General features: G+C 55.3%; 1 protein-coding gene across 3 annotated transcripts in view; it reads right to left on the minus strand.

The window, feature by feature from the left end:
• The window catches only part of CPNE5 (copine 5), an 86980-nt gene that overhangs the window by 7477 nt on the left and 58538 nt on the right, over window positions 1-20965 (minus strand). For all 3 annotated transcript variants that reach the window (XM_045543621.1, XM_045543620.1, XM_045543619.1), the window contains 4 exons: window positions 15075-15116; window positions 12781-12856; window positions 6851-6904; window positions 3843-3904 (listed from right to left, as the gene is read on the minus strand). In XM_045543621.1, coding sequence (XP_045399577.1) covers window positions 3843-3904; window positions 6851-6904; window positions 12781-12856; window positions 15075-15116 — 234 coding nt within the window. The remainder of the gene's footprint in view (window positions 1-3842; window positions 3905-6850; window positions 6905-12780; window positions 12857-15074; window positions 15117-20965) is intronic.

Genomic DNA, 20965 nt, shown 5'->3' on the forward strand with positions numbered 1-20965 from the left:
CATGAAGTTGTCTTGTCAAAAAACTGAACCTGAATCTGATGGAGCCTCCAGAGCTATCTTCCAGTCATTCACAGGAAACACAGGGGTCAGGGGACATGCTAAATGACACCACAGGAGGCGCAGCCAGCAAAATGCAGTCCATGGGAAACGCCATAGGATCACTACCAGAATCTCCCACTGGCTGGGCCTCTCAGGTCTGTGTGGACCGACTGAATGAGCACCTCCCGGTGCAGGGCTCTGCCTTAGCAAGCCATTTGGGTGCTGGGCGGAGCCGATCGATGAAAAGAGATTTAAGAGATGAATCCACCAATCGCAATATGGATCTTGCCCAGATTTCTGATTCAAAAAAGACCAATTAGAAATTTTATAAGATGATTGGAGAAATTTGAACACTAACTAGGTATTTGGTATTAATGAACTGTTCATTTTTTAGGTGTGGCTATGGTATTGCGGTTATGTTTTAGAAAGAAAGTGTTCTTATATTTTAGAGATACATCCTGAAGTATTTGGGGACGATACGTGATGGCTGGGATTTGCTTCAAAATAACTGGATGTTGGGAGGCTGCAGTGGGTGGATTGCTTGAGCCCAGGAGTTCAAGGCCAGCCTGGACAATGTGGGAAGACCTCATCTCAAAAAAATAAATAAATATTAAGAAAAATTGGGCAAAGGGGAGAGTGCATGGAGCAAGACTGGCTCTGAGTGGTAACTACTGAAGCTGGAGGAAGAGTACTTGAGGTTGATTATACCTTTTCTCTACTTTTGCACATGTTTAAAATAAGTTTTCCATAATAAAAAGTTAGGTTTTGGGGATTCAAATTCAGGGTTGAAAATTCTCTGCGGGCTTTGCTGTTCTAGGTTCTGTGCCAGGTGCAGACAGAGCAAAGCTGACAGATGTGAGTCCCTGATAAAATCTAGTCCTGTGGTTCTCAGTGTAGAATCACAAGGGGAGCTTGTTTAAAAAGAAAATTCCAGGGCTCCACCCCAGAGATGCCAATTCAGCTGGTCTGGAGTGGGGCCCCAGAATCTGCCTCTTTCACAAACATCCCCTGTCCTCATCCAGGGCTTCTGAGGAGGGGGTGCTGGGATCACACTTGGGGAAATTCTGTTCCAGGGTTCTCAGTTGGGGCTGTGGATGATGTAAGGCGAGGCAGGCCTCACTTCCCCTGCGTTTAGCAGAAGGGCCTTATCAGAAACCACAGCTCTCTCCCCACCGGATCACAGCTGAGCTGCTGCTCGTGGGCCCCTCACCCTCCAGGAAAGGTCAAGGACATGGTTAGCAGGAGACCCAAACCAGAGTCTGCTGGCCACAGACAGTCCTCCCCATGCGCTTTCCCACCTTCTGCCGGCGGGGGGCAGAGCACCCAGTGGACTCCAGCCTCTAGGGGAAAGGGAGCCACAAGATAGCAAGAGCCTGGGTCCCTGAATGACCTGCATGGATCATCTCTCCACCCAACCTTGACATCCCACAGATGAAAAATAAACCTTTACGAGTCTTAAGCCTTGAGGTTAGGGAATTAGGTGTTACAGCAGTTGGCCTACTATATTGATCCACGGTTTGCTCAGTGTGGAATATAGAGAACAAGTCTTTGGGAGACATTTGAAGGGTAAGAGCCCCGCTCTCAGGGCAACCCTTGGGGTGGTTCTGGCCTGCGGGACTAGAGCTGAGGGGCTCTTCCAAGTACAGGGTGGGAGGAAAGGCAGGCCTTATTCCTTAACTAGTCTTCCCCTGCTCTGGCTTCTGAAATAGATCAGGGAAGAAAACCACTGGAAAGCAGGTAGTTCGTGGGAAAATTACTCCCTGCAGCCTAGTCTCTGCTGCCTAAGGGCAGAACGCAGGCTGCAGAGCAACCAGCTCCTCCTCTGACGGGGGAGGGGGCAGAGGTGTTCATCCCCTTCCTCCTGGGTCCAGCTGGGCAGGAGAGGAGGCCAGGGTCTCTAGACAAAAGCCTCCATCAGCTTCCTGCCTAGACACGCATGCGGGGCTCTCCCTCCCTGGTGCCAGCTGACTCAGGTTCTCCAGAGAGTTTAAAGGGAGGGCTGGCTCTGGGGCTCTAACCTGCCCAGGAAGGGTGGCACCAGCTTTGCCACTAGCCAAGCCTCTGATGGCTCCTTTTATTTATTTATTTTTTTGAGAGAGGGTTTCGCTCTGTTGCCCAGGCTGGAGTGCAGTGGTGTCATCATAGCTCACTGCCACCTTGAATTCTGGGCTTAAGTGATTCTTCTGCCTCAGCCTCCTGAGTAGCTGGGACTACAGGTGTGCATCACCATGACAGGCTAATTTAAAAAATTTTTTTGTAGAGAGAGGGGTAGTGGGGAGGTTTGGTCTTGAACTGCTAGCCTCAAGCCATCCCCCCACCTTGGCCTCCTAAAGTGCTGGGAGTACAGGCGTGAGCCCCGGCAGGGCTCCTTCTCAGTGAGACCTCACAGCACCCAGCCTTTACTTCCTCGGTCTTCATCTTCATCTCACCTGCCGCACCCCAGGGGCATGCAGGGCTCTGGGTGAGTTGCAAGGCGGGCAGGGCCAGGATTATTAATTGCTATGGAATGAAAGGTAGCATGTTATGATGCAAGGAGCCTTGCCACCATCTAGGCGTGTGGCTTCGGGCAAGTTATGTGCAATGGAGATAACTGTCCCGGCCCTGCCCAGTGTTCTGTAAGGTGGAGGCACTATGCAAATGAGAAGGATAAACAGGAGAGGGGGTTGTTTGAAAACTCCCAGGTGCTGTGGAATGTAAGGGGTGGCTGCTTCATGGGACAGACAAGGGAGCAAGGGCAGGGTCTGAAGTGGGCTCACAGGAGGGGCAGGAAGGGGCAGAGGAGCCCCTCGGGTACTCGGAGGGAGGGTGTCTGCTCAGTGGGTAGAAGGAGAGCTGGCAACCTTGAGACTGTGCAAGTTCAAGGCTGCAGGTTACAGAGTCATGGGAAAGTGAGTGTGGCTTCCCGGGCCTGCCTTCTCTCTCTGCCCTGGAGAACCAGGGAGCCAGGTGCCTGCTTGGCTGGGATGAGCCTTTGGCAGCCGCCCCTGCCTGTCTCCTTTCCAGACAGGTGCAGCCACTCACCTGCCTGCACCTGTGGGCTCTTGGCTGCCCACGCCCTGACCTGGCACCTGTCCTGGCAGGGAGCAAGCCGGGTAGGCTCTCGTCTCACGTCAGGCTCTTTCCAGGAGCTGTTGGCCAGCGCCTTCCGGCTTCCCCGCCTGTCTGGGGCTGGACGCTGTCCCCTCTGGTTCTTCCTGCTCCTTAAACTCGAGTTTGACCACCTGCTGGCCCCAGGACGATTCCCTGGTTCATCCCCCAATCCCACTGCCCCTTACAGGTCCCTGATAACAGCGAGCAGGTGAATCACTGCTCCCCGCCCCCTGACAGACCAGAGGTATCAGCAGCTGGAGCTGGGAGGACCCTTAAAACTCACCTACTCCAATCTCTTTGCGTGCAGAGGAGAAAACCGATACCCAGGGAGGGAAAGTGACTGGCCCAAAGTAATCCACCAAATTCATGGCAAAGAGGGCCTAGAGCCTAGGCCTTCTCTCGCCTGTCTCAGGGCTCTTTCCACCTCCCCAGGCCCTTGGCGCTCTTTGCCACAGAGCCCCTACCACCTCCAGGTCCTGTCTCTGGATGGGGACCTGACATGGCCCAGGCCAGCCTCCCTGGCTCGGGCGTTCCCTCTGCAGCTGCTCAGGAGCCGGGGGCGTGCAGGGCTCCAGGCGAGTTGTCTCACCCCAGAATCCAGGGGTTTGCTCAGAGCCCAGTATCTCAGGCTCCGGCCAGGGCTTCAAAGAGGAAGGGTGTGGGGCCCCTTCCCTCTCCCCGAGGCCGAAGAAACCGGCTTTGTCTCTCCTCACCCTCCTTTGATGTAGTCAAGGAACGTACACTCTGACTCCACAGCGAAGGAAAGCAGGGTGACCTTGAAAACAAAAGGGAACTTGGTCAGCAGGGAACATGGGGTCAGGGGATGGTTTATGATGCAAGAGCTGACATTTACAGAACTGACATGTGCCAGTTTTGCAGCATTATTGCATGCGGTGCCCACAACCACCCGGGGAAGTACTATTCCTACTCCATTTTATAGCCAAGGATACTGAGGCTGACACAACATGCCTGAGGACACTGCCAGAACAGAGTGGGATCTGTTTGATTCCAGAGCCTGCACTCTTGACCTCAACGGAAGGGTCCGATGTCTGTCACTGGAGCACGGGGGCCCAGCCCCAGGGCCCTGTGGTGGGGTATGGAGGGCAGGGGGGCCTTCCCGGCACAGGAATGCTGACAAGCCCCACGCTTCCACATGCCGCTACTATTAATCCTGAAACACGACTCTTCAGCCTGTGCTTATCTTAAACCTTACTGGTCGCACCTCAACCCTCTGGCATCTCTCGACCTCCACCTCTCAGACCCAAGACCCTCATAAGCAGCGTCTCGTTTCCCTGGAGGGAACTGACCACCCCAGGCCCCCTCTCCCAGGCAGAGGCCTCTTGACCTATGGACACTGGCATTAGCTTAGCCAAGACAGGCAGCTACCTGGCAGCTCATTAGTAACAATTTAGGATCACAGAGACAAGTAAAAGCCTGGCATCCTACACCAATTAAATGAGGCAAGACTGGGGCAGAGGACCCCTCACGTACGTAAGAGAACTAACTCCCCTCTAGGAGTTGGGCAGTCCCCGCCAGAGCAGATTTGGCCATTCCTGTGGGCTCAGTGGGTGGGCCCGCAGGACCTGGGCAAGGGGAGGGTGCGCATGCTGAGCTGGAGAGACCCCCGGACACTGTGGTTACGGCGTCAGTCACCTGCAAGAACCACAGAGCCTCCTTCCAAGCATGGCGGCTCACACTTACTAGGAATGGCCTATAGCACTGGATTCAACCCCGACACGGCACTCCCTGGGGGGCTTCTGAAACATCTTGCAGCCCAGACCAGTTATGCTTCTGGGACTACAGAGTTTAAGAAATCTTTTTCTTTTTTTAGTGCTTCACATGAGTCTAACCTGCAGTCAGGGTTGACCGCCACCTCCCCACCACCCCTACGAGGAAGCACGTCCCTAACTTGCCCGCCCATATGGATTCACCCGGGGACCTGCAGGGCGAAAGCAGACTTTCACCCGCTCAGAGTGTGGTTCTTAGACCAGCAGCAACTCGAGACTGGTTAGAAATGCAGATTCTTGGCATTTTAGCAAGATGCCCGGGGGTTCTGAACGCAGTAAGGTATGAGAAGCAATGAATGCCGATTCCAGGCCCCAGCCTGGGCCTCCTAAAATGGAACCCCAGGGAACTGGTCCAGGTGTCTGTTTTTTAACAAGCGTCTTGGCTCCTGGGTGACTTTCATGGTGAAGACTGGGAAATGCTAGAGTAAAGGAAGTCAGGAGACCGGCACCTGGACCTGCTCTGTCCCCACCTCACGGTGTGATCCGGGGCAAACTGCATTGCTCGCATCACCTCTGAGGTAAGAAGGCTGGGCAAGATCAGTGGGTTTTAGAACCTTTTTATTTTTAGCTGTACATCCAAGAGTTCCGAGCTGGAGAAGGTACTGCCTCCCCTAGCAGCATTTGGGAATGGGTGGGAGAGTTTGGGGAGTTCTTATAATGACGGGGGCCCTACCGGTAACTGTGGGCAGAGGCCAGGGGTGCCAAACACCCTACAATGTATGGCGAAGTCCTGCAAGTTGAAGAATTGTCCTGCTCAAATGCTGACAGCACCCCCACTAAGAAACATCGCAGCTTTGGACAAACGAAATATTGCTCTAAGCTCTAGTTTGTGAAGCAGTTGCAATCAGAGGAGCGGTGGTCAGTCCTCTTTGAGTGCAGAGCACTTTACAGTTTACAAGCCTGCATCTCCATGTGCTTGTCACAGCACCTTGTGCAGTAAGCAAGGAGGGATGATTTATTAGCCTCATTTTACAGATGGAGAAAATGAGGTTCCTCAAAGGAACCATACAGCTCCCTTAGAGCTCCCCTGGGTCTAGAGTTGCCGTTTGCCTGACTGGAGTGACTGAGCTTGGCTGCGCTGGCTCATGGGGCCGTGGGGTCACGAGGGAACACGCAGAGGATGAACTTGGACATGTTCGTACTGTGGGCTCCACCGCAGGGCCTTGGCATGTGCTGTTCCCTACGGCTGGAATTCCCTTTCCCCAGCATCCTCAATACTTGTGCCTCCCTGTCCCTTTACCTTATTCTACCCTTTTCCACAGCAGTCATAACCACCTGACACACAGGTGTGTGCGTGTGTACACACCTCCCTCTCCCCATACCAGGCATTTGGGTCTGTCCTGCTCCCAGCTGCATCCCCTGTGCCTAGCACACTGCCTGGCACATGGCAGCACTCAGTAAACACCCTGAAGCCCCGCCCCAGCAGCTGCTGAGCCAGCCTGTGGCCCCAGGATGGTCGCGCTCGGGCAGAGGCAGTGTCCTCAGCAGCTCCCGCTCTGGAGTCAGAGGTGGCGTTGACTCCCATCCCTGCCACTCTCTAGCTGTGTGACCGTGGTTGAGTCACTTCCCTGCCTGCGGCCTCCGTTTCCTCTTTCATGACAAAGGGATGATAGTATCTGCCTCTCAAGAAAACAGCCCCTGAAAAACACCTAAGTGGGGAATTTCCTAGAGCAGGGGCCCAATAAACACCACTTAGTTTCCTCTTCCCTCCCGCAGACAGGAAGGCCCGTGGGCGTTTCTGCGATTCCTCACTCCGTGCACTGTGGTCTGCAGCACTGGCTCCCGGGGCTGTTGCCCCATCTGCCCCCCCCAGCCCCGCTCTCCCGGGTCCGAGTCCCACTCTGCACACACAGACGCACCCAACTCCCGGTCCCAGACCTGGCTCGGGGCTCGCAATGTCTGCACCTGGCTGCAGAGAGGGGGTGGCTACTCACTGTGCCAGAATTCACGTATTTCTTTTTCTTCATTTTCTTTTTTGGGTTTACCACCTGCAGGAAAAACCAGTTACCGGGTAAGAAAGAGTGTTTCCAAGCAGCCAGGGCTGTGTCTAGGGCCCCCACCAACCTGGGTGTGGTCCCAGCCCCGGCGGTGTGGGGTGCAAAGACCACAGGGGCCCGGGGAGTGGAGTTGAGGGGGTTTTGTGGGAGGCTGCTATTTAGTGACACAACTGGGCTCCCGGCTCAGACCCAGTGTCCCACGATCGACCAGGGATATTTATTTAACCTTCTTTCCCACTGCTCCTTGGAACGTGCCTTCTACCCTGTACAGCCAAAGAAGGCCCGATGTCGCAAAGTGGCCCTGTCTGTACCTGTCCCTTGCGTTGGCTCAGGCTGCTGCCCTCACCGAAAATGCCCCTCTTCCCTCAGCCAGGTCCAGTCTTCCCTGCCGCTCCTTCGGGACCCAGCCCGGGCTGCCCTGGGGCTCGTGGCTCCCTCTCCACCACCACCACCTTTACCTGGCGGTGAGCCCCTCACCTGTCCTTCGCTGTAAGCTTTAACTTCCCAGCCAGCCCTGTCACCAGCTACCAAATCACATAGTGCTTGTAGGTGGGCTAACCCAGTGGTCTCGACCAGGGGCCGCTTTGCCCCTCTGGGGACATTTGGTAATGTCTGGTGATAAGTGACAAGTGTCCCAGCGGGGCAAGAGGGGAGAAACTAGGGATGCTGCTAAACATCCTACAACACACAGGACACTCTCCCACAACAAAGAACACCCTGGTCCCAAATGTCGGCAGTGCCAACGCTGAGAAACCTGGGCTGAGGGACGAGGGCCACCTTGCCCTGAGAGCCCCCATAGGACTTTCAAACTGACTGTATTTGTGCTCTCATTTGAGCCTCACCAGCTGTTTTTTTCTTTTTGTTTCTAATATGGGAAGTCTAAGCACAACCTTTCCCTGACGTCCCATCAAAGCAAAGCGATTCTGATTCTCATGCCCGCTCTGCCGCTTGTTGGTTTCTGGTGAATTCCTTTCCCCTCTCCCGCACCTCTAGCCTGTATCTTTAGCCGGGGTCTCTTCCATCTGAATGAGTATTGACATCTACTTCTGGAAATAAGGAAGCTAAGGCACAGAGACACCAAGTGGTTTGCCTAAGGTCACACAGCCATCTGGGCAGTGACAGGATGAGAAACTATGTTTCCTTTTTTTCTTTTTAAGACAGTCTCACTCCGTTGCCCTGGCTCGAGTGCCCTGGCGTCAGCCTAGCTCACAGCAACCTCAAACTCCTGGGCTCAAGCGATCCTCCTGCCTCAGCCTCCCGAGTAGCTGGGACTACAGGCATGTGCCACCATGCCCGGCTAAGTTTTCTATTTTTAGTAGTGACAGGGTCTCGCTCTTGCTCAGGCTGGTCTTGAGCTCCTGACCTCAAGCAATCCACCCACCTCGGCCTCCCAGAGTGCTAGGATTACAGGCATGAACCAATGCTCCCGGCCAAAAACCAGGCTTCCTGCCCTCAGGCCAGTAGTGCATACACTGTGGCCACCTTGATAACAAACACAAACACATCCTTCCTTCAACAGGTATTTACGGGGTGGGGTACCATTTCTTCTCCCCTAGAGTCACCACTCCTGTTAGAGAAAGAAGACATGTCCTCAGGGTGATAAGTGACAAGAGCCACTAAAAAGGGGGAATGCGAGCAGTGTCAGAGGAGCTGGGGGAAGGAAAGACAGCTCCAGGCGGGGGCATCCGCAGAGGGTCTCCAGCGCAGGCGGTCCTGCGGGCTGGGAGGGACAGAAGCGCTTCGGGCAGGGAGAGACGGATGTCAGAGGAAATGCCATGGGGGAGAAGCACAGGACTGGGGGCCACTTGGACTGTAAAACCACAGTGTGGAAGAGTAAGGTGGGCCGGCTGGAAGAGAGCCTAGAACGCCAAGTGAAGTGACTGAATGTCACGCAGCAGCCTGCAGGGAACTCTGATGACCTTCAAGAGTATAGGGGACAAGAGTACTGCAGGCTCTAGGAAGCTGGGACCTGGTGGAGGTGTGAGGGGAGGGGAAGGGACATCCAGGGAATGTGTGCCTGGTTCTGCCACCTAATAGCTGTGTGACCTTAGGCAAGTTACTTAATCTCAGTGTGCCTCAGTTTCCTCATCTGTAAAATGGGAATAAAAAGTATGTGCCTCAAAGAAAGGTATGGGGATTAAATAGATCAATATAAGGAAAGTGCTATGGAATGTACTAAGTACTATAGAAGCGTCAGTTACTTTTTAAAATTACTGCTACTACTATCACTGCCTCCACCAGTCCAGGTGAGAGGTATGAGGACCTGGCGGTGTGGGACAGGTGCTGAGCTACGGCAAGAACACCCTGTCAAGAAGCGACCACACATCGTGGGCCCTGGGGGTGGCTGTAGAGGTACGAGAGAGTGAGGGGTGAGGGGTGACTGGGCAGACACAGAAGGGAGGAGGACCTGGACTGGGGGCACAGGTGGGACATTCAGGTGGGAGGGCTGCAAGCTGCAGGGGTGGAAACTGAGAGCCTGGCCGGGGAGTGGGGCGGGAAGCCCAGAACAACCTCAGAGGGCCTCCTCAGTACTGAGGACCCCGACGAGGTGCTCACAGACACACTCACGGGAAAACACGTATGAAGCAGGCTGCTGAGACGGGGGCAAAACTGCAGCCCAGGCTGCACTGTCCCGGTTTCCCAATCTGTGCCATGAGGGTGTTGGACTATTAGAATGAAACACACACATCTCTAACCTTTCCTCCAAAGTAGCCCTCCCAGCCGAGGAGAGTGAACCCGGACTCCTGGGGCTCTGGGTGTACCCAAAAACCTGGCCACAAGCACATTTCTTTGAAGTCTTCTGTGGTATCCTTAAATCAGCCTGTATTCCACATTTCCACTCTCTAATGTAACTGTTTCAGTGTTAAGGCAATGCTCTGTTCTTAGACCTTCGTGCAAAGTGGGCACTGCAGAAGTGCCCTGCGTGCCCTGAGGTTTCGTGTGCTGCTGAGCGCACAACCCTCCCCCAGGGGCCAGCCCCTCCCCCAGGGGCCAGCCTCTCCCCCAGGGGCCAGCCCCTCCCCCAGGGACCAGCCTCTCCCGCCCTAAGCGGCTGCTGGTGAAGTTCCACACGGGGGACAAGCACCACCTAGGGGCCAGCCCAGGAACCTCCCCAGTCCACTAAGCCTCAAGCTCCGATGACCTTTCTCTCTCCTGACACCCCAGGGCCCCCAGGACAGGTCTGGATGGGGTCTTCCCTCCCGCGCATGGGGGCACTGAGGGGCTCTCAGGGGCTAGGAGCTGTGCTGGCTCTGGGGATACAGCAGGGAGGGCCCATGGTCTTCGGAGGGGTGGTTAGCGTCACCAACAGGTAACAGCCACAGGGGACCCCAGGAGCACCTAGGAGAGGTGTCTACCCCAGACGGTGCGGGGAGTGGGTGTGCAGGTGGAGACAGAGTCCTGGAGGAGAAACATCCACGGGGAGTCTCCAAGGACCAGCAGATCCTAACCAGGAGAAGACGACAGAAGGAGGCCCAGGTAGAGGCTGAGAAAGCATGGAGGTTCAGAGAGCCTCAGATGGCAGATGGAGCTGACAATGGGAGACAGGCAGAGGGAAGGGTAGAGGACACCTCCCAGGGGCCTCTAAAGGTGTGTGACATGATGTGCATCTCTACGCACATACACATACACACAGTGGAGGTGGCTGGCTGGGGGCACAGGGTCCTGTACGAAGGAACTTGGACTTTTCCCTGCAGGTCAGTAGCTCTCAGCCGGGGTGGGAGCATCTTTTGGAATCTCCTCCCACCTCCCCTGTGCGAACCAGGCTGAGGTGGTGGGTGGGAGGCCCTGGACAGGTGTTAAGCAGGGGAGCGGTGTGGTCGGATTACCATCTTGGTGGAGCACCCTGGTTACCGTGTGGAGGACGGAAGGAGGCGGGAAGGCCATGAAGAGGCTGTTGCAAAGCCCCGTGCACGCAGGTGATGGGGATAGTGGTGGCAGACTGAGACGAAGGGAACAAATGTTGGAAAATTTGGGCGGTAGAAGGGTGGCGTTTAGTTGTGGACGAGATGTGGAGTGAGGGTTGGGGGTGTTAAGGATGACTCCCAAGGCACCCTGGGCCCCAGGGACGGGGACACGGGAGATGGAGCCAGCTGGCCAGGAGGAGGGGAGTTCTGAGGGAGGCTCAGCCAATGCACTCAGGTTTGGAAGGCTGAATCCAAAGAGGGACCAGCAGAAACTGGACATAGAAGTCTGACACCCAGGCCATGCCAGGGCCCAAGAAGTGGGTCTTTACTAGCCGAAGCCTGTTCCCTCTTCAGGCAAGGCCTTCCTGAGCCGAGCGGCCTCCCGTGGAGGCTGGCAGAGTGGGACTCCTTTCCCATCTGATGGCCTTTCAGTGCGTGAGGCTGGTGCTTCTGCCTCCCCAGACAGCAGCTTCTCTTGTCGATTGCAAAGAAGCAGAGATCAGCAATGGGGGGAACAAGTCAATCCAGCGCTTTCTGCTGTTAGCCCAAGAGATCATGGCTGCTTCTGGGCCTATCAAGCACCTTTAGAAGCCAAATCCAAGAGATTTGACCTCTTCGCTTCACCTCCCTAAGGATCTCCTCAAAGGGGGCCACTGCCTAGGTTGGGGGGGAAAAGACAGCCCCTCTCTTTACAGATGCAGAAAACAAAGCAATTACTGTATCAGAACCCTTACAAATAAATTCATCCACACTCTATCTTTATAATAGCCTTAATTCAATTTAATTCAGCGTGTGAATGGATAACAAGCACCTACTGTGTGCCCAGCAGCGCCCTGGCCAGCGAGGAGAGGTAACAGAAAGGGCTGTCACCTTGCCTGTCCTTGGGATGTCTAGTTGGAACCCAAGACCTACTCACTTGGAGCAGAGGTACAGGGCGAGGGAGTGGAAGTATCAAGGGATTCGGACTCAGCGAAGGGACTCAAAGCCAACTTGTCACCTAACTTGGCCAGCTGAGTGGCTGCTGGTGTGAGGACAGTGCCAGTATGGTGGGACAGGTGTGAAATGTGAGTCTCCTGGCACACTGATGCTCAGCAGATGACAACAGAAGACAGTGCTGACCTCTGGGCCAGGTACTGTTCCATTAACTTATTTAATTCTCAGTTTGCCTGGCACAGAGTGGTTCAGGGACATATCTAGTAAGTGGCAGAGTCCGATAAGACCCCAAGCAGTCGTTAGGGTCAGAAGTATCTGCCATTAAGCGGGTTTGGCATGAACCACGATGTCCGTGGAAGCTCGGACGAGGGAGAACGCACAGGAGACCAGAGTGGCTGGAAAGACCCGCGCTAGACTGGGAGGGTGGGGAGGGCCTACAGGGGGACAGCACACACAAGCAAAGGCTCAGCAGCAGAAACTGTCCTTTGGGGGCAAATGCTATTGTCTCTGGAGAGATCAGGGGCCTTGTCCAAGGCTGTCCAGCTCCAGGGCCAGATCCAGGAAGGTATCCCAACCCCTGTTCCCCTGACTTTCTTTCTGGGAAAGGTAAGATACTTGGCAGGCCCTGACACTGTTCGGACTGGAAGCAGAGGGCCACCTTGAACTCAGGACCTCAGGACTCAAGCCCAGAACCTTCCCAAACTGTCCCCCACCCTCTGCCCCACACCCATTCCTGTCACCCTCCCCACGTCAGAGGTGGTCTTTAGGGGGTGCCATAACTCAGAGATTTGGGATCAGACACGTCTCAGTTGCTGCATCTTGATTCTGCCACTTACTGAACCGTGTGGCTTTGGGCAAGTTCTCACCCTTCCCTGAGACTCGGCCTCCTTAACCGTAGGATGGCACAGGAACACCCACCTCACAGGAAAACACGCAAAGCCCCCCGCCCAGCACATGCTCACTGTGGTCCTCAGTGACTGGGAGCCATTTATCGTCAGTGCAAACCCAGACTTGGGGCACCCGCCTCACCTCATAGATGTTAAACTGGCTCTGCCCACGGGCCAGCTCCCGGTAGCTGGTGGTGAACTCCCCGATGAAGTCATGGCTGCAAGGGAAGACTGCTGCTGAGACCCCGCCCCGCCTCCCACACCCCTCCCTGGTGCCCACTTCCCCACGGGACTCCACTCCAGGAGCACACGCCAGCAAGGCTGGGGCCCGGGGAAGAGAGCCCAGTGTCACCCAAGGAGCAATCAACCCCAAGCCACCTAGCAAAGAGCAGGGCCTGGGAGAAATGGGACCCACCCTACTTGGGTTCTTATTTGAACCAACCAGTAATAAAAAGTATTCGGGGGACAACTGGGGAAATTTAAATACAAAATGAATATTGGGTGGTATTTAAGAACTATTGTCCAATGAGTCAGGTGTGATAATGGCATTTGTAGTTATGTGGGAAAATGTCATTACTTTTTAGACATTTCCTGTGAAATATTTAGAGGCAAAATGTCACGATGTCTATAATTTACTTTTTTATTTATTGTTTTAGAGACAGGCTCTGGCTTTGTTGCCCAGGCAGAAATGCACCGGTGTGATAATTCACTATAACCTTGAACTCCTGGGCTCAAGCAATTCTCCTGCCTCAGCCTCCCAAGTAGCTGTGACTACAGGTGCACACCACTATACCTGGCTAATTTTTTAAAAATTTCTTTGTAGAGATGGGGTCTCACTATGTTGCCCAGGCTGGTCTTGAACTCCTGGCCTCAAATGATCCTCCCACCTTGGCCTCCCAAAGTGCTGGGATTACAGGTGTGAGCCACTGTACTCAGGATATAATTTACTTTAAACTACATTAGCATAAAACATAAAGTAAACATGGTAAAATTGAACAATTGTTAAATTTAAGTGATGGGCTTAAACATGTTCATTAAACTCTCCTCCAATAAACATTTTTTAACAAGACAATTAGCACTACGTGCAGTCAGGCAGCTGGGGGTGTTTTCTGCAGTGCCCACACTGTGTGTTTATGTTACCTGCAGCAAAAACTCGCACAAAGCAGAACTCCCATTGACCCTGTGGTTGGCCCCCTTTAACCCTCGCTGTCCCTGCTAGAGGACAGTGGCTCATGTGCCGCCTGGGTCCACACGCATTTCAATGCATTTTACAGCTCTCAGCCTTCTGACTATAAGTAACGTGATGGTGGGAGCCAGTGGCACCTGGTGGCTGTCCCCAGCTGCCATGGAAGAGGAGAATATTCCAGAAGTATGGGAACGCCAGAGGAAGATGAGGCAAATCATGGTGAAAGCATGGAGCTGACTGGCTGTGAGGTCGCTGAAGAGGTGGTGCTGGCCCTGGGTTTCTCAGGAGAGGGCAGGTTCCTTGGAAGGGGGTCCGGGCCTCACTCAGAGCTGCATGTGCACAGCACTTTACATAAGACGAGACAGTATCCCCCCACCCACCGTCACAGACTTGGGAGGTACCGATGGAGATTAGGGGACTTGTAAGTCCCCTACATCATTCCTTGGTAGTGCCACAAATGCAGAGGTCATAAAATTCAGGAGGACATATGTGGATTTGGCTCAGCAGACAAGTAGGAGCCACAGAGGGTTCTGGACTAAAGCTTCAAGAAGCCTGCTCTTGTGCTTGTCTGTGAATTCCCACCAGCACTGGCTCCTCGGGGGCACTGAGTTCTACAGAAGGGGACGGCACTGGCCTCCCAAAGACCCGCCAGCCAGACACAGTCCCACTCAGGCACTGTCTCGAGCCCGAGTCCACTCACACACATCAAAGCCCACCCTTCCCACAGCCCGTCCCCCGGTCCTGGCTCTCTGCAAACAGCTCTTCCAGTGAGCCAAGGGCTACATATGGTCTGTCAGCCTCCCCACTAGATTCTGCGGAGTCTCTGAGGGCTGAGCTCATCTTTTGCACCTCAGTCGCCCCACAATGCTTAGTCCAAGGCCTCACACAGAGAACGTGTCCACGCATGCTCTGGGGGTCACTAGTATGTGAGCCCTAGAACATTCATACTTCAGAAAATCCTAAATTCTACCAAACACGGTGAGATTGCAGGCACTAGCCGGCCACTGGGAAGCTATTTGGGGGGAAGGAGGCCTCGTATGCCTCTCACACGACATCCTGCAGGACAGAGGTCCCCGGTGCCTCAGTGGAGCTGGGTGGGCATGAGCCACTGTGGCGGCAGACCCCTCCCACAGGACAACCCAGGCTCCCTCACCCCCAGAGCTGCCATGGGTGAGGGCAGGGCTCCACCCCTCCCCAGTGGCTGCCCCATCACCGCCCACCTGCTCACCTGCTGCACTCCTGCCGCTTACCTGCCGTCTCGGTCCCAGTCGTACACCTCCACCTTGATGGTCCTGCAAGACAAAGGGCCCTGGTGGGAGGGGCCTGACCCAGCGCCCACACAGGCTGGGGACGGAGCCGTCCGCCTGCTCCTGGCCCAGAAGGGGACACGAGGACCCCCTCCAGGCTCCAGGGCCCTGGGTGGGGAGGTAGCAGCCCGAGAGACAAAGGAACTGTCTTTAGCAAAGGTCTTAGGAACAGAGGCAGCTATGTAGGGACTTCTTGGAATTTTGAGGAGGATGTGGAAAAAACAGCCTCAGACTTCAGTTCACCCCACCTTCTTGGCCACCAGAGATGGGGCACAGCCCCTGCATGAAGCCATACTGTGGGCCTCCCAGGGAGGAGCGCCAGGGGTGGGAGTGCGCTGCTCCCTGGGTCTCAGGCCTAAGCAGGGTGGGCTCTTCTTGGGAGGGGCAATGAGACTGTGAGAGGGGACCGGGGTCTGAGGGGCTGGAGTGTGACAGCCAGCCCTGCACGTCAGGGACGGGCCCAGGGGCCCTGACTCGGGACGGCCTGCTGAGGTTTTCCATCCCCACGACTGGCTCCTGAGTGAGGGTGTAATTATCTTCACATTTTAGCCTGGCTGCTTTAATTAGTTTGTTTTGACTCCTATGCATGGGGCTGGGCTTTGAGAGCTCATTTTATTTTTAGCCATGTTCCCATGGTAACAGGCTAGCGGACCAGAGCTGGGAGGAGGGAGGTGGAGGGTTGCGGTTAACCCTTGGTGCCAGCTGCTCGGTCCTCGGGGGAGGCCCAGGGACAGGGGAGCTGCCAGGGTCCCACAGCAAGGTCAGGGGCTGGGGAGGCGAGAGAAGCCTGGGGAGCCGGGGTCTCAGCCTCCAGTTCTAAGTGGGGTGCACAGAGGCAGCTGCCTGGGCCTGTCTCCTGTTAACATCCATCTCGCCCATGGCCACGGCCCATCTCGGCTCTGCAAGGAGGGGGCCTTCGGGTTCTGTGGCCCCCAGAAGGAGGCGCTGTCTCCCTTCAGATGAGCCTCCTGGGGACAGGAGGGGCAGGGGACAGATTTGCCCACAGCAGGGCAGAAACTGTTCTGGAATGAAGGAATGCCCGGTCGGGTCGGTCGTGACAGACTGATTTTTGTCAGCTAGGACTCCTGTAAAACGGGGCAGGTATGGAAGCCCACCGTTAAAAGGAATCCTTTGAAAGTCTTGCGAAGAACAAAAAACTATGTCTCTTTGACGTGAATTATCGTGGAAAGGAAAAAAGTCTAAGCCCCCGAAGGGCGGCTGGGAAGCTGGAAACAGGGAATGAGGCTGGACGTGGAGCTGGACGGCCCTTGGCTCAGACGCGGGGCCCTCGCTGTGGGACCTGGGGATGTCACTTTACCTCCCTGAGCCACGAACCACCATTTTAAGGTAGGGATAATAATGGCCTTGCAGAGTGGCTGCAAAGACACGTCAGCAAGACCTGCCAGCCACACGGGAGGGTGTCTCCAAAAACGCCTCCTTCTCGTCATCGTTTGGCCGCGCTCACGTACTTTTCCACATGAAACTTACTTAAATCAGGGGACACTTGAGCCTAGGTGCCCGGGCTCAGCAACTCCCAATTCCTGGAATGACAAGGCTGGAGGTGACCGCGGTGGCATCTAAGCCTGGTTGTGTGGCAAAATCACCGGGGGGTTTTCAGAAACACTCCCAGGCCCCGTCCTTGCAGCGCTGGGGCAGGGCCCAGGAATCTGTTTTCAAGGATTCCCTCGTGACTGTGCCGTCTGTTCTGGAGTGATGACCTCTACCCGCCCCCCCTTTCTGATGGGGAAACTGAGCCCTAAAGGCCTTTAGTGACTTGCCCAGAGTCACATAGCTGGAGGGCCTGAGCCAGGACAGGACCAGTCCCTGACTACTAGCCCAGGCCTCCGGCCACCATCCCACAAAGCTGAAAGTCCCTCCGTCCCTGCTTGGCAGCCTCCAGGCCTTCCCCAGAGCCCTCCAGCCCTGCGGGGGACCTTCAGAGACCACAGCAAGGGGTACCTCTCCTCCGACCACCACACCAGCCCCTCGGGTGACTAGATCATTGACCACCTCGTGCTCAGAGGCTGTAGGAGGACCCAAGTCATGACGACAGCCCCGGATAGTCACCAAATCACTGGGGGGATTTTTTTTTAATCCCACAGCCAGAGGGCCTGATTTAACTGGCCTGGAGAGGACTCGGGCACGGGGAGTTTGAGAAGTTCCCTGGCTGATTCTAACGTACAGCCAGAGCCACTGACTAGACTAGAGCACTAGTTTTCAAACTTGGTTGCATTTTGGAACCCCCTGGGGAGCTTTAGAAATACTGATGTTGATGCTTCACCCCAGAGATTCAGAATCAATTGAGGGTGTAGCCTGGGCACAGGGATTGTTAAAAGCCTCCCAGGGGATCTAAACTTGCAGCCAAGGTTGAGACCATGGAGTGTGAGACTGCTGTGCAGACTCCCCTGGGCTCATTCAAGACCCCAGGGACGGCTGCAACCGGGGGGTCAGACTAGCTCGGAGGCTGCAACCTACAGCCCTAGCGGAGAAGGAGGTGACAGAAGTGGCACCCTGGAACGGGCGAGGCAGTGGGGAGAAGCCAGGCATAGCTTTGACTCCTCCATTTACAGTTCTGCCACCGTCAGCCCTGGCTGGTTGGCCCAGGTCACCACTTGGGGCTGTAGGCCTTGGCTCCCAAGCCCTTGGCACAGCCCCAGCAAAGGCTGTGTCAGGCTGATGGTGACTTCTGGGGACAGCCCCTAAGAGAATGGGCTCCTGGGTGTGGGACAATGAAATAGGCCTCGGCAGCCCACACAATAAACATCTTATATGGCATAAAAAAGGCTCAGAACATGGGGCCCTAACCTGGGAGACAGCGAGGTAGACAGGGAAGACCCGAGGCCCGGGTGAGCAGCCGGGGTGGCAGGCCCAGGTCTCCCAGGCTCTGGGTGTGTGGCCCTGAGCAACGTGCTCAGCACTCAGAGACGCTACTCCTCTCTAGAACGGGATGGCCACACCCACTCTGGGGTTACTGTGGAAGTAAACTATATCGCTCCTAATTCACATGGTCAGCAGTTGACATGCGTTGTTCTGTTCTGTCCAAAACACGCAACTTTGGGAAAGCTGGTATTGAAGGTGAAAAAAATAAAAAAAAATAAGCACTCAACTCCATTTCCCAAGCTCCTGTCTCCCAAACACTTCCCATGCACCACGAAAACAGCAGCTCCGTGAGGCCAGGGATTTCTGTTTGGTTTACTGCTGTATCTTCAGCTTTTAGAACAATGTCTAGCAATATTAGGTGCTGCATAAATATCTGTTGGCTCACTGAGGTCTCCCAACAACTTTGTGAAACGGGCTACACAGGTAACAATATCCTGGTTCCACGAAATCACAACAGGAGGCCCAGAGGATGTGGCTTTCCCTGAATCACACAGCGGTTCAGTGGTCCAGTGGCCACGCCAGTAGCCAGTGTCCTGGGCCTCTGGACGCCCAGGGCTGGAATGACAGAGCTAGGTGTGTGTGAGCCTCCGCAGGCGAGCAGGGGTGAGCGACGCGGGCTGCTCTCCCTGCACACCACCCAGCGCTATCTATAGCCTCACTGAGCCGTAGCTGCCAGGTCTGCCTCCTAATGAGCCGCTCCCGGCAAGGGAAGGGACGTTTCCTTGCTGCTTACAAGCCCCGAAGGCAGCAGGCCCCGAGGGGGTTGCCCTAAACTGACTGAGTCAGTCCAGCACTCTGAGAGGCTTCAGGGAGGAAGAGGAGTGTCAGGGCCTCTCCTGGGGCAGGGAGTGGGCCTGGCGTTATGGGTGCGGGGGGCCAACATCCCAGCCCCCCCCTGCACTGTGCACCCTCAGGCTATACTGCAGCGACTCTACCTCCTCAGTCTCAACTTCTGCAAGTGCAAACCTGGAATGCGACACCCTCCTCGGGGTCATACGTGTGGAAGGGCCTGGCCTCCTGGGTGCTCCACGTGTGGCGGAGTGCAGAGGAGAGGCGGATCGTGCATCCAGGGTGCCAGACAGAGGCGTGAAGCTGCGGTGAATCCTCTCCCCTCTCCAGGTGAGGACTCCGTACCCTCAACACCCTCCTAAAATCTACTCATTCAACACTGAGCTGTGAGTGAGCAGCAGGAGCCCGACCCAGACAACTTTGGTTTAACAGGGACATGACGTTCAAGAAGACAGTAGGCCGAATTCTGGGAAGGCAGTGGAAGGGCCTCGTGTCATCACCCCCACTTCACCCCACTGGAGGGCTAGACTGGCCCTGACCCTGACGCCATTTCCTCCGACTCCAGCTCTGCTCAGCTGGGTCACTCGGGTTTGGCCTTGTGGGGACTGGAGACACAGCAAAGGCAGGGGGACCCCAGACCAGAAGGCTAGCCCTGGGGCAACTTCTGCAGAAGGGAAATGTATTTCTCCTTGCTCTGGAGAGCAAATTATGTAATCTCTGCTTCTCCATTTCCCCATCTGTAAAATGGGCACAGCACTAGTACCCACCCCCCCAAGGTTATTGTCAAATTTAAGTTCACAAAGTTAGATAATGCATTTCTTTCAACTGATAAGGACACGGCTTGGCCCATGTCCTAAATACTCAATAATTTTAATAAGAGTGACTGGTTTCTACACCCATCATTCCAACAAAACTGCCCTTTCTCATTAGGTCCCTGGTTCTCACCTTCCTGGACCTCTTCTCACAACAGGAGTCGATACTTCTGTCTGACTTCTCTCTTGGGTCCCCTCCCCTCTCTCTCCCACCATCTCATCTTCCCTCTTGCCCCTGACCTGTGGCATCCCCGACCTCTGCCTGCCCCTCCTGGGGACTCCCGGACCTCCGTCCTCCTCTTGCTCCGGTTGTGCCTGGCCCACGGCCGCCCGCTCCTGGCGCGGGTAAAACCACGTTCACCTCTTCTTCCCCGACCCTCCCAGCAGCAGCAGCCCATTTGCAAACAACAAACATAATTGTTATAATTTAAGAAGGGTAATTTTTTAAAAATGGACTGCACGTACGTAACACAAATCTGTGAATAAGACTCTGGCTCCCGGTTGCTCTCCATCTCTGTGGGTGGTACCACCTCCTCAGCCCCCCAAGCCCTGAACCACTATCTCTTTGTCTCTTTCACTCCCGTATCTAGGCAGCTATCAAGGTCTTTTGGGTCTTTCTTCCGGCAGTTCCCCTCTCCCCTGCTCCCTGAATCACGGGGGGTTAAAGCCATAAGGACTTTTAGGGCTTTCAGGACTAAAACCAACTCCAAGAGGCCTCCCCACCTCCCACCCCAAAGCAGACTCGCCCCAACCCCCGAGCAAGGTGCTCCCCAAATGCACCCCAGCCACGGCCCTGCCACGCCACATCTAGGCTATTTGGCAACAGGACAAATGGGTTAGGAACATAGAGTCTCGAGCCAGCCTGCCCGGGTCCAAATCTTGGTTCTATCATCAGCTGGCGGTAAGACACTGGGCAAGTTATCTACTCTCTCTGGGCCTCAGTTTCCTTGCCTGTACTATGTGGATGGCATTAGTACCTCCTTCCAAGGAGCTCACGGTTGGGAGGATTAAATTAGTTCCTGTACATAAAGCACTTACAGCACGGCCATGTGCTGTTACTATGACCCATCTGTCTCCCCACTGGCCTGGGTGCAACCTAGGAGGGAGGGCCTGAGCTCAACACGCCCCCACGGCACCCAGCCCGGCGCCCGGTGCCTGGCTTAGAAGACGGGGCTGCTGGATCGCAAGGGGTTCTGTGAGGCTCCCAGACGTGCCTGGGGAGGACAGGGGCAGTGGCCTCATTTTCCTGCACAGGGCCCTCCCCCTCCTGCCCTGGAGGCCTCCCGAGTGGCTGTGGGCTGTGTGGGCTATACGGGGGCTGGGGGCGGGGGGTGCAGGCCTGCTCGCTCTCCG

The sequence above is a fragment of the Lemur catta genome, chromosome 2, assembly GCF_020740605.2.
Source record: "Lemur catta isolate mLemCat1 chromosome 2, mLemCat1.pri, whole genome shotgun sequence".
Classification (NCBI taxonomy): Eukaryota; Metazoa; Chordata; class Mammalia; order Primates; family Lemuridae; genus Lemur; species Lemur catta.